The sequence below is a fragment of the Amblyraja radiata genome, chromosome 29, assembly GCF_010909765.2.
Source record: "Amblyraja radiata isolate CabotCenter1 chromosome 29, sAmbRad1.1.pri, whole genome shotgun sequence".
In the NCBI taxonomy this organism is placed as follows: domain Eukaryota; kingdom Metazoa; phylum Chordata; class Chondrichthyes; order Rajiformes; family Rajidae; genus Amblyraja; species Amblyraja radiata.
The window spans coordinates 22115000-22128456 of NC_045984.1; the positions used below are offsets into that span (position 1 = coordinate 22115000).

At 40.2% G+C, this 13457-nt stretch overlaps 1 protein-coding gene across 3 annotated transcripts in view; it reads left to right on the forward strand.

Annotated features, from left to right (window-relative positions):
- Positions 1 to 4522, forward strand: part of fzr1 (fizzy and cell division cycle 20 related 1) — a 32336-nt gene extending 27814 nt beyond the window's left edge. For all 3 annotated transcript variants that reach the window (XM_033046837.1, XM_033046838.1, XM_033046839.1), the window contains exons 13-14: positions 458 to 550; positions 1630 to 4522. In XM_033046837.1, the coding sequence (XP_032902728.1) occupies positions 458 to 550; positions 1630 to 1671 (135 nt within the window). In that variant the 3' untranslated portion in view covers positions 1672 to 4522. The remainder of the gene's footprint in view (positions 1 to 457; positions 551 to 1629) is intronic.
- The last annotated feature ends 8935 nt before the right edge of the window (positions 4523 to 13457 follow it).

Here is a 13457-nt window from a genome sequence, read left to right on the forward strand (position 1 = left end):
TATAGACTTCCAAAGATAAGAATGACAATTATTTTTGCCTATCTCTCCAATAATGCAGGTTAAGCAATCTCCCATCGGCGCTTTCCAGGGAAGATCTAATCATAGAACAGAACAGAGGCACAGGTCCTTCCACCCACAACATGATGCCAAGTTAAACTAATCTCCTCTGCCTGCACATGATCGCCATCCCTCCATTCCGTGCATATAATTGTGCCTAATTAAAGACCTCTTAAATGCCACCTTAGTATCTGCCCCCACCCCCACTGTTGGCAACACGTTCCAGGCACCCACCACCCTGTGCAAAAATAAATGTGCCTCGCACAACTCATAAAATGTAGACATATGAAAGGCAGTTAATAAAATTAATTTTTGTTGAAACCAATGTTACTCTGTTTTTAGTACCTTCAAAAGGAATGTGTAATTGTGCATAGAGTAAATTTGCCTTTTTAATCTGTAGGCCATGTCCCCAGATGGAGAAGCCATTGTCACTGGTGCTGGAGATGAAACGCTCCGATTCTGGAATGTTTTTAGTAAAACTCGTTCAACTAAGGTATGTGGTGTTACAGATAGCTGTGGTGATTTTAGGCCAGTTCCTGCGATGACAAAGTGGGGATTCCCGAGAAAACCTACTGTGTCAGTGTGTTCTGGACTACTACGTACTATAGTGCAGAAGAATGGAACCTGCTGGAGATTGGATGTATTTCCCACGTTATTGAACTTAGCACTGACCTTCCCAGTTATTTGAAAGTTCACAAACCTTATTGAAACTATGGCTGTTGACTGAGTGATGTCCCAATCCACTTGCCAGGACACACATTACCATGTCCATGATGTCATCGTTGGTGATTACTTTGGTATCTTTACCATTGTCAGCACTGAAGCGAGTGAATAGATGCCGCTACAAATAGCCATATTATTTTTGATGGCATATATGCCAAGATCAATTCAATCAGCCATGTTGCAAAATGAGGTCTTAATGACAAATGGCTTGTGGATAAACACAAATCGTCTCCAGCATCACTGAATCAAACATTATTTTACTATCTTTATTGACCAAATATTTTTCATGCAGATGGCAATTGTTCTCAAAATTACGACATGCGGGTTTGTAGGTTAATTGGCCTCTGTGAATTGCCCCTAATGTGTAGGCAGGGAATGAGTAAGTGGGATAACATAGAACTAGTGTTTAACAAGGAACTGCAGATGCTGGAAAATCGATGGTAGACAAAAATGCCGGGGAAACTCAGCGGGTGAAGCAGCATCTATGGAGTGAAGGAAATAGGCAACGTTTCGGGTCGAGACCCTGCTTCAGACTGATGTGCGATTAACGATTAACTCGGTTGTCCAAATGACCTGTTTCCATGCTGAAGCTCTCTAAAAATAAACTCTCTAAAACTGAATTAAGAAAAGGAATGCAAACGTTTGGTAATGACTGATGTTTAAGTTTATTATTGTCACGTATACCGTGATACTGTGAAAGGCTTTGTTTTGCATGCCATTGGATTTTCAAAAGCCCCATATATCTCGGGCTTACAGATTACTAAACTAGTGGAGCATGAATAACTGAACTCCTGGGAAAAGGGGAATTGTTTTTATGAACATGGAAACATTTTTTGTATTTATTTACAGGAGTCCATATCTGTGCTAAATCTTTTTACGAGGATACGATGATTTGAGGAATAATGTTAAATGGGGGAGATGGCAACAGTCCCATAAATATACAAGAAATTGTTTCATCATGCTGGCACTGATTTTTTTCATATGGATGGATCTCAGAGGACTTTTTGAAGGATCTTGCTGCTCATTCCAAACAGCTCGGATTTAAAAAAAAATGTTTGCAATTATGTTTGTTTACAAAGAACTGTTTGAAAAGACTGCCAAAGGTCTTGAATTAGGTCTAGTTAAGTGCTACCTTCGAATTTTCTTTGTACAGTTTATATAAAAAGCCAGCTAATTTTCACTGTCAGATTAAAAAAAAAAGTGATGTGGATAACATTTTATTTAGTGTTAATTGTAAATATTTGGTTGATGTAGGAAATGTACATTAAATATCGTTCTGTAGAAATGCCGTGAAAATGCTAATCAAAGCTTGATTATGGTGATAAGCATAATGCTTAAATCGGAATAGTGGACTTTCCTGTGTGCCTACATATATATAATATATATATATAGAAACTTATGCAAAGATTTTCAAAACATTAAGCAGGAAGAATACTTCAATTAAGTATTGTTGTTAAAAATTCTGGCTACTGAAGATTAACATCATGTTGAATGACACAAAATAGTAATCATATTTTAAATTAATAATTGGCTAAAATTCTAATACTGGTTATAAGCATTCATTGAAGCATAAACCTGAAAATTTGCAGGAGGATTAAAAGGTCTTTCTGCTTATAATGTTGATAATACTTTTGTCTCAAACTACAAATACAGATGGGAAAGCACTTGAATTTTTTAAACTTTGTCAGTGGCGACCATTGCTAAAACTGTTGATGTTTGTACACTCTTTTCTTATTTTATGCCATCTGTGATCTTTTATTCCACTGTAAAACTACTCTCGCTATTCTGTAATAGCAAGTGAATGCAATAGCACCTACTGATGCACAATGAAAATGAGTAAAGATGTTGAAAATCTTAAAATTGGTGTTACACAATATGACTGTAAATTGTAAAATCAGCAAGATGACTTGACAAGTTTACTCATGTACAAGACTTGGCTAATACATTTCAAAACAGGAATTGTACAGTTACATGTTGATAGAAACAGGAAAAATCCAATACTGTATTACAATGTTGTGGATTGCTTTCATTTAATATTTATAATGCTTCATTCCCTGACTTTTTAAAAAAAAATAATAATAATTGGTCATTTTTTAATACCCGAGAACCTGAAATTTGGATGGATCCTGTAAATGACTTCAAAGGATCATGTAAGGAGGCAAAAAATAGAAAATAAGAGCTGAAGTTAAGCATATTGGCCTTCTAATCATCTCTGTGAGCCTGTCCACTTTCCAGCCCATCCCTGATCCCCCCCCCCCCATCCCTTGTTTCGCTCAGTCTAGATATGCTCAATTATTGAGTACCAACAGTCATTGTACATAAATAATGTACAAAATACTCAACCTTCCTTAAAGAAATGTCTTCTTAAACCCCTAGTCCTCTGACCATTGGCTGAGATGACCCACAGAGAACACACCCTATCTGTAACTTGCTGTTGAGCCTGTCCTTTGACAGCCGCTATTGCAGTTTGCAACTCCAATTCTTGTGTTGTCTGTAAATTTACTAACCAGCTCATCTATATTTTTGCCCTACATATCACAAACAGCAGAGGTCCCAGCACTGATCCCTATGGAACTTACTAGCTACAGACCTCCAGCCAGAATAACACCCTACCACCATGACCCTTGGTTTTCTATGGGTAATACAGTTCTGAATCCAAACTATCAAGTCACTGTGGATCCCATGCATCATAATCTCTGTCGGCCTCTTAAAGCTGAAGGACCTTGTAAAATACCTTAAAGTCCATGTAGACAACATCAACTGCCCTAGTAATATCACTCACTTTTATCATTGCCTCAAAATGTTTGTAAGACCCCACACACAGCAACACTGCTTCTCCCTAATTAGCTCATTTTCTAACTATGAATAAATCCTACCTCTAAGAATCTTTTCCAAAGCTTCCCTACCTCTGATGATTCCCAGCCTATAATTTCCTGGATTATCTCTATTCGCCTCTTAAATAAAGGGACATCATTATCTACTTTCTAGTCCTCCGGGATTTTGCCAGTGGATAGAGAGGATGCAAAGATCTAAAAAGGTCCCAGCAATCTCCTTTCAATAGATCCCATTAGGCCCTAGGGATTAGCCACCTAAATGTTCTTTAAGAGACCCAACATCACCTTGATGTCAAAGTATCTTGACATATTAGCATGATCATAACATTCTGCATGTCCATCCTCTTGGTGAATACCAATGCAAAAATATTTTGTATTAATGCCTACATCCATTGACTCCAAGGATACATTTTTCTCCTTTAACCTTGACTGGTTCTACCCTCTCCCTCGTTACACTTTTGTTTTTTAGTATATGTAAACCATGCCTTGAGATTCTCTTTAATCCAACTTGCCAATGACATTTCATAGCCCCCTCCTAATTCCCCGCTTGAGTTCTTTCCTGCTTTCTTTATATTCTTCAAAGGCCCTGTCTGATTTAATCTTCCAATACCTTACATATGCTTCCTTTTACATTTTGACCAAATTTACGACCCCTCTCGTTATCCAAGGTTCCATTACTGTGCCAATCCTCCCTTCTTATTGCAACATGCCGGCCCTGAACTTTGATCAGCTAGTCTTTAAACAATTCCGCAAGTCAGATGTGGACTTGCCCTATCACAGCTGCTCCCAATTTACACCTGAGGTGTGAAATTTCTTTATTCAGTGGATTGTACATTTTTTAAATTTTTTACCCTAATGCTTGCCCATGTTCACATATTTAAAGGAAATAAAGAATTTTGGACACAGAATTGCTCTATTCAGTAGGAAGGTGAAATTGAGGTAAAAGTCCTGTCATAAACCCATGAGTGGTAAAGTACACTGGAAGGGCAAATACCCCATTGTAAGTTTAAAAAATAAGATCTTGATGGAAATATAATTTGCATTCAATAACTTTCTGTCTTAAGTCTGGAATCTACTGTATAATATGAATGAGGATTAAGGGCCTGTCCCACTTTCCCGAGTTATTCACGAATTCTCCTGAGTTATTCACGAATTCTCCCGAGTTTTCAAACTCGCAGAATGTTCGTTAGGAGTCCGTGGATATATTGTAGCGGCTCGTTATGCCGGGTTTAGGTACTCTGGGCATCAGGTAATTCGGGACGTTTTTTCAGCATGATGAATAATGTCCTCGAGTAAAAAAAATAGCCCCGAGTACCTACGGCTGGCATAACGAGCCGCTACGATATATCCACGGACTCGTTACAAACATTCTGCGAGTTTGAAAACTCGGGAGAATTCGTGAATAACTCAGGAGAATTTGTGGATAACTTGGGAAAGTGGGACAGGGCTTTAAAGGTTTATTCAGGACAGAATTAGCACTCTTGGAAGCTGAATCTGAAGAAGAGTCCTGACTCGAAACATCACCTATTCATGTTCTCCGGAGATGCTGCCTGACGCACTGAGTTACTTTTTTTGCAAACCAGCATCTACAGTTCCTTGTTACCAACTATCAGTTGAGGAGCAGTTTTAAAACATAACTAATGTAAGTAAGTGATTTTTAAAAAGTGATCACTTTTCCAGTCATTTAGGCACTTGATCCTGTGTCCAATGATGTTCCATATTTGCTACAGAATAATTTGCCGATCTCTAGGTGGCTGAGCATTTTTCTCCTTGCTTCAGGACCCACATTCAAAGGTTTCCTCCTTCCCCTAAAACTGAAGAGAACTAGATATTCAGAATGTGGGAAGGTGTTCAAATCCATTCTGTGTCACAGCTGTACTTGCCCACCTCTTCATCTGTACCTCACTCAATTTCAGTGAGAGGAGGAATCTTTAAATGCACAGATTATAAATCGGGAATCTACCATAATCCATGTGAATGAGGATAAAGGTGGAGTTTGCTTCAAGACTGGAATGAACACTCTTGGAACCTGGAATACATGTAGTTATTTGTATTGTTTTGCATTTTGATTTGTTTCAATATATCAAAGAATTCTATGTTGCATCTAATTTCTGTATGTTTAGTTTTGAGTAACCAAAAAATGGAAATTGTAGTGAATATTCTATCATTTTGGCATTTTAATTTGAAAGGATAAATGTTTTGTTTTTTTTAATTTTTAATTTAAGACGAGAGATGCCAGTGCTGAGGAAATGTGAGGGTGTGGAAATAGGTAAAATATAAAATCTTATTCAGGTTTTAGCTCCCAGCTTAACAGAGTGCTGTCTGCTCAAGTTAAATGTATTCAGACCCCTTCACTTTTCCCACATTTTGTCACGTTACAGCCTTATTCTAAAATGGATTAAATTATTATTTGTTTTATCATCAATCTACACACAATATCCCATAATTTAAAAAGTGAAAACAGGTGTTTAGAAATTTTTGCAAAGTAATTAAAAAGAAATAACTGAAATATCACATTTACATAAGTATTCAGACCCTTTACTCAGTACTTTGTTGAGGCACCTTTGGCAGCAATTACAACCTCAAGTTTTCTTGAGTATGACGCTACAAGCTTGGCTCACCTGTATTTGGATAATTTCTCCCATTCTCTGCAGATCCTCTCAAGCTCTGTCAGGTTGGATGGGGAGTGTCGATGCACAGCTATTCAATCAGGTTCAAGTCCAGGCTCTGGCTGTGCCACTCAAGGAATTTCACAGAATTGTCACGAAGCCATTCCTGCGTTGTCTTGGCTATGTGCTTAGGGTCGTTGTCCCATTGGAAGGTGAACCTCTGCCCCAGTCTGAGGTCCAGAACACTCTGGAGCAGGTTTTCATCAAGGATCTCCTTGTCCTATGCTCTGTTCATCTTTCCCTCGATCCTGACTAGTCTCCCAGTTCCTGCCACTGAAAAACATCCCCACAGCATGATGCTGCCACCACCATGCTTCACCGTAAGTATGGTATTGGCCAGGTGATGAGCGATGCCTGGTTCCCTCCAGACGTGATGCTTGGCATTCAAGCAAAAGAGTTAAATCTTGGTTTCATCGGACCAGAGAATCTTGTTTCTCATGCCTTTTGGCAAACTCCAAGTGGGCTGTCATGTGCCTTTTACTGAGGAGTAGCTTCCTTCTGGCCACTCTACCATAAAGGCTTGATTGGTGGAGTGCTACAGATATAGTTGTCTTTCTGGAAGGTTCTCCCATCCCCACAGAGGAACTCTGGAGCTCTGTCAGAGTGACCATCGGGTTCTTGGTCACCTCCCGACCAAGGCCCTTCTCCCTCGATTGCTCAGTTTGGCCGGGCGGCCAGCTCTATGAAGAGTCCTGGTGGTTCCAAAGTTCTTCCATTTAAGAATGACAGAGCCCTCTGTGCTCTTTGGGACCTGCAATGCTGCAGAAATTGTTATATACCCTTCCCCAGATCTGTGTCTCGGCACAAATCCTATCTCGGAGGTCTACGGACAATTCCATTGTCTTCATGGCATGCTTTTGCTCTGACATGCACTGTCAACTGTGGGACCTTATATAGACAGGTGTGTGTCTTTCCAAATCATGTCCAGTCAATTTAATTTACCACTGGTGGACTCCAAGTTGTAGAAACATCTCAAGGATAATCAATGGAAACAGGATGAACCTACGCTCAATTTTGAGTATCATAGCAAAGAATCTAACTTACAAAATTATTAAGGGGTTGGACAGGCTAGATGCAGGAAGATTATTCCCGATGTTGGGGAAGTCCAGAACTAGGGGTCACAGTTTAAGGATAAGAGGGAAGTCTTTTAGGACCGAGATGAGAAAATCATTTTTTACACAGAGAGTCGTGAATCTGTGGAATTCTCAGCCACAGAAGGTAGTCATTGGCTATATTTAAGAGGGAGTTAGATGTGGCCCTTGTGGCTAAAGGGATCATGGGGTATGGAGAGAAGGCAGGGATGGGATACTGAGTTGGATGATCAGCCATGATCATATCGAATGGCGGTGCAGGCTCGAAGGGCCGAATGGCCTACTCCTGCACCTATTTTCTATGTTAAGTAAATGATATTTCAGTTATTTCTTTTTAATTACTTCGCAAAAAATTCTAAACGCCTGTTTTCGCTTCTTCATTCTGGGGTATTGTGTGTAGATTGATGATTAAAAAAAAAGAATTTAATCCATTTTAAAATAAGGTTGTAACGTGACAAAATGTGGAAAAAGTGAAGGGGTCTGAATACTTCCTGAATGTACTGTGTGAGTAAACCACACCATACATTTTCTAATGTACTCCTGTTATGACAGTTTGTAGGATGGAAACTCGCCCTTAACACAATTTTCAAAACACTGGCAAAAAGTTGAGATACGGAATAAACATTTGCTCTTACAGAATTAATGTGAAAAAAATTAACATTAAATAAACAAAGTGAAAAACAACCAACTTTTGTCAAGGGCAAAACACAATGTGCTGGAGGAACTCAACGGGTCAGGCAGTGTCTGTGGAGGGAATGGATTAGATTATGTTTTGGGTTACAAGCATTTTTCAGACGGACTGAAGGGTCCTGACCTGAAACATCACCTTTCTATTTCCTCCATGGATGCTGCCTGACCCACTGAGTTCTCCCAGCACTTTGTTTTGCACAAGTTTCTCTTATGTCAAGTTTGGTATCATGGAAATCACAATCCAGACTATTTTCTTGGAGCACAACTAATCCATAACATGGGGTTGTACTGTAGTATGGATTAATAATGCAGTACTCAGGCCCTCATAACAAGGGATAACTTGGTGACTTTCCTACCTTAACAACCCTAAACCAATGACAGGATAAGCAATGTGGATTCTTCAAAGCTTCACTTGGAAATAATTACCAAGCGGACAAATGATGGGAACATTGTATGTTTCCAATTCAGCTGTTTAGAATTATTTTAAAACTGAAAAAAATGGTTGCAAATTGGCACAATTGGTAGAGCTGCTGCTTCATAGCGCCAGAGACATGCATTCAGATCTGACCTTGAGTACTGTCTGCGTGGAGTTTCCGTGTTCTCACTGTGACCGTATTGGTTTCCTCCCACTTACCAAAAACATGCAGGTTGGGTAGGTTATTTGGATGCTGGTAATAAAGTGTAGATCACTGGTGGAATATAGGGGGAGTTATTACAAAGGTGGAGAGAATAACAAAATGGTATGAATGTAGGATGATTGTAAATGGGTGGGTTGATGACTGGATGGTGCAGCGAAGGGCCTGTTTCAGAGTTGTATCTCTCTATGATTATTACACTATAGTTGTCCTTGCTTTTACAGAACTAATTCAACACAACTGACCACCAGGTGGAGCTGAGTAAAGCAAATTGTTGCTTATTCCTTTAACATGGGAATTTCCAAAACACTGGAATGTTAGTCTCCCATGTTCTCGACGCCAGGTAGTTGCTTTTCCATTGTACTAAATTGCAGGACTTTATTCTCAGGTACGCAGGACATTGAGAAGTGATCTTATCGAGGTGTACGAAATCATGAGAGGAATATATTGGGTAGATGCACAGAGTCACCTACCCAGTCATAAACTAGGGGACAAAGGTTTAAGTTGAGGGGGAAAAGATTTAATCGGAGCTTGAGGAGTAACTCTTTCACACAAAGGGTGGTGAAATGGTGCATGGAACGAGCTGCCGGAGGAGGTAGTTGAGGGAGGTACTATCGCAACATTTAAGAAACATTTAGACAGGTACATGGCTAGGACAGGTTTAGAGGGATATGGGCTAAATGCAGGCAGGTGGAACTAGTGCAGATGGGATATGTTGGCCAGTGTGGGCAAGTTGCGCTGAAGGGTACGTTTCTATGCTGTACGACTATGACTTCATGCAATTCACCAATAGAGCTGTGGACCAAGCATTGATCCCTGTGGTTCCCTTAACTTACCAATTGACAATCTTAAAATGACCCGTTTATCTTGCCACTTATTTTCTGTTTGTCAGCCAATTCTCCATCTGTGCCGTGTACTCAGATAAGCTTTAATGTGACACTTTATCAAATGCCTTCTGAATATACAAATAAAAAAGCATCCATTTGTTCCTCTTTCTCAATCCTTTTTGGGGTGACCTTAAAGAACAAGAAAAACATTTTTCTTTTCATAAAATTATGCTGACTGCATGATTGTCTTTTGATTTACTAAATGTCCTATTATCTAGGAAAAGAGTGAATCCATCATGACGACAAATCTTGAACTATCTGCCCAGTTTCCTGCTTTCGCTCTCCCTCCTTTCCTGACCAGTAGCACTACACTCAGCACTTCAGTTTCTGCACTGATATTACCTGTTTATTGATTTTTAAGAATTACTGTATCATGTATATGCTGTGTGCATTGTGTTAACACTGGAACTATGTTGGCCTGTTAAGTTGCTGCAGGTATTGAGGGGAGACCTGATAGAAGTGTATAAAATGATGAGAGGCATAGATACGACAATCAGAACCTTTTTCTAAGAGTGAAATTGTTAAAGACTGGAGTCCATAGCTTTAAGGTGAGAGGGTCAAAATTTAAAGATGTGCATGGCATGTTTAGTGGTTAAGAGGCTTTTAGATTGACACATGGATATTCTGGGAATAGAGGAATGTGGATCATGTGCAGGAAGATTAAATTAACTTGGCATTGGGTTCGGCACAGACATTGTAGGCCGATGGGGCTGTCCCTACTGATCTACTGTTCTATATTGCCTTCAATCAATTGCTGAGCTCTGCATCATAGTTCCAGTGTTACCTGTGCTCTCTCTTACCTCATTCATCTTCTTGCTTGCATTCCTCTCCATCCAGATCACCTGCAGTTAACTTGCCTTCACCACCTTCTCTTAGACAGCCTCGCCACAATCTGCATTATTTAGTCCAAATCTCCACTCTCACAGATGTTCCTCCCATCCTTCTCTGCAATTTATAATTTGTTTTCTAATCTTTCCTAGTTGTCCTCCCTGGTACCTATTAATCTTTTCTCTTTTTTTGTTGTTGCTAGGAGCAGAGGTGGATACAGATACAATTGTGGCTTTAAAAGGCTTTTGGAAAGGCACCTGGACATACTGGGAGTGGAGAGATATGGATCATGTGTAGGCAAGGCATTGAAGATTGGTTTAACCTGCCATCATGTTTGGCACATACCTTGTGGGCCAACGCACCCGTTCCTGAGCTGTGCTGTTCCATCTAACCTCTTTCCATATTTAACTAAATTATCTTGCAGTGTACTCCTAATTTCCAAAAGTGAATGAACTAGCATTAGTAAAATAAATTATGATTCCTGTTTTCTTCCAGTTACAGTGTAGTTAATGTGACAACTAACATAAAGAAATCACACAAGATTTAAATACCAGTTTTTGCCTTATCTCTGAAACTGGAAGTGTGATTGAAGAGTTATTGTTACTCTTTCGAGGTAAAGACCACTGATTAAAAACATCGAAAATTGGTGCAGGAGTAGGCAATTCGGCACTTCGAGCCAGCGCAATATAATTCAATATAATCATGGCTGATCATCCAAAATCAGTACACCATTCCTGCTTTTTCCCCATATCCCTTGATTCCATTTGCCCCAAGACTACAAAAGAAACTCTTAAATAAAAGGCAAAAGTTTAAAACAAAATTCTTTGCCTACGTGGTTTGAATATAGAATTCAGGGTGGTTTTGGGCAACGCTGTTAAAGTCCCAATGGAGTCTTTTGCAAGGACATTCAATCACTGGTTAAGATTTATCCCCGAGACCTTTGGCAGTACGTATTACTTATTGCAAACTTTTTTTTACAATAGTCCAGATTTGACACAAGATTAAAAGCTTTTGCCTTTCGGCGGTTCAAGCATTTAACATTTCCAAGGGGGCGAGCAGGGCAAGTGTTGCTCCTGGCACAATTCCTTTCCACAAACTACCGAATCAGTGAGTCTGGATTCAAAGTAAAAATGCTACATGACAAATCGAAATATTGGGCAGGGAATGAATAGGGAAGTCGATATATTGGGAAGTTGGCGTATGATTTGTAACATGTAATGAGCGTGTGTACTTTTCCGTGCTCATTTAATGAATTGAATTTCCTTTATTGTCATTAAAACGATAGTTTTAACGAAATTGCGTACCTTGCAGTCATGACAGAAAAAGTCTAATATTAACACATGGGAGAGGTTTTAACCTTCTCTTGCTAATGCAATTTCCATCCTCTTGCTCCGCTCCGCTCTGGACCACTTGGACAACAAAAACTCATATGTCATGCTGTTATTCATCGATTACAGCTCGGCATTTAACACAATCATCCCCTCCAAGCTGGTTACCAAACTCGCAGAACTGGGTCTCTGCGCATCCCTATGCAATTGGATCCTCGACTTCCTCATCCACAGACCACAGTCTGTTTGTATTGGTGGAAATGTGTCAGCCTCGATAATAATCAGCACGGGAGAACCTCAAGGCTGCATGCTCAGCCCCCTGCTGTACTCACTCTATACTCATGACTGCGTAGCCGGTCACAGTGCGAACTCCATCATCAAGTTCGCTGACGACACCACTCTTGTGGGACGTATCACTGATGGGGATGTCAGAGTATAGAAGAGAGATCGAGCAACTGTCCATATGGTGCCAGCACAATAACCTGGCCCTCAACACCAGCAAAACCAAGGAACTGATTGTGTACTTTGGAAGGAGTAGGATGGGGACCCACAGTCCCGTTTATATCAACGAGTCGAAGGTTGAAAGGGTCAAGAGCTTCAAACTCCTGGGCGTGCACATCTCTGAAGATCTTTCCTGGTCCGAGAACACTAATACAATTATCAAGAAAGCACATCAGCGCCTCTACTTCCTGAGAAGATTACAGAGAGTCGGTTTGTCAAGGAGGACTCTCTCTAACTTCTACAGGTGCACAGTAGAGAGCATGTTGACCGGTTGCATCGTGGCTTGGTTCGGCAACTTGAGCGCCCTGGAGAGGAAAAGACTACAAAAAGTAGTAAACGCTGCCCAGTCCATCATCGGCTCTGATCTTCCTTCCATCGAGGGGATTTATCGCAGTCGCTGCCTTAAAAAGGCTGGCAGTATCATCAAAGACGCACACCATCCTGGCCACACACTCATCTCCCTGCTACTTTCAGGTAGAAGGTACAGACAGGAGCCTGAAGACTGCAACAACCAGGTTCAGGAATAGCTACTTCCCCACAGCCATCAGGCTATTAAACATGGCTCGGACAAAATTCTGATTATTAATAACCACTTTCTGTTATTTGCACTTTACCAGTTTATTTATTCATGTGTGTATATATTTATATCATGGTATATGGACACATTTATCTGTTTTGTGGTAATTGCCTGCTATGTTCTGTGTGCTGAAGCAAAGCAAGAATTTCATTGTCCTATCAGGGACACATGACAATAAACTCACTTGAACATTTCAGTGCATCGAATTCTTGTGTTGCAAATCGCTGTCACCTGGATAGTTCCCTGCTGGATAATACGCTTTGCTGCTGCATTTTTGCATTACCTGGGGACGATGCTCTTCTGTTGCGTTATTTCTTTACCTGGGGTCAAAGCTTTGCTGTTGCATTTTGCTCTCCCGGGAAATAATGCCCTTCTGCTGCATGTTTGCATTATCTGGGGGGCAATTCTTGCTTTTCTGCTACGTTTTTTGCATTACCTGGGGTGATGCTTTGCAGTTGTATTTCTTGTTTTACCCACGGGCGGTGTATTCCTGTTGTATTTCTGCATTACCTGGGAGGGGAGGGAGGGGCTTTTGTTTTGTTTTGTTTTCTTTTGTTTTGTTTTGTTTTGTTTTGTTTTGCTGCTGCACCCACCCCTGCCTTGGCCACCAAAGACCATTTGCTCTATGATCTCTGCT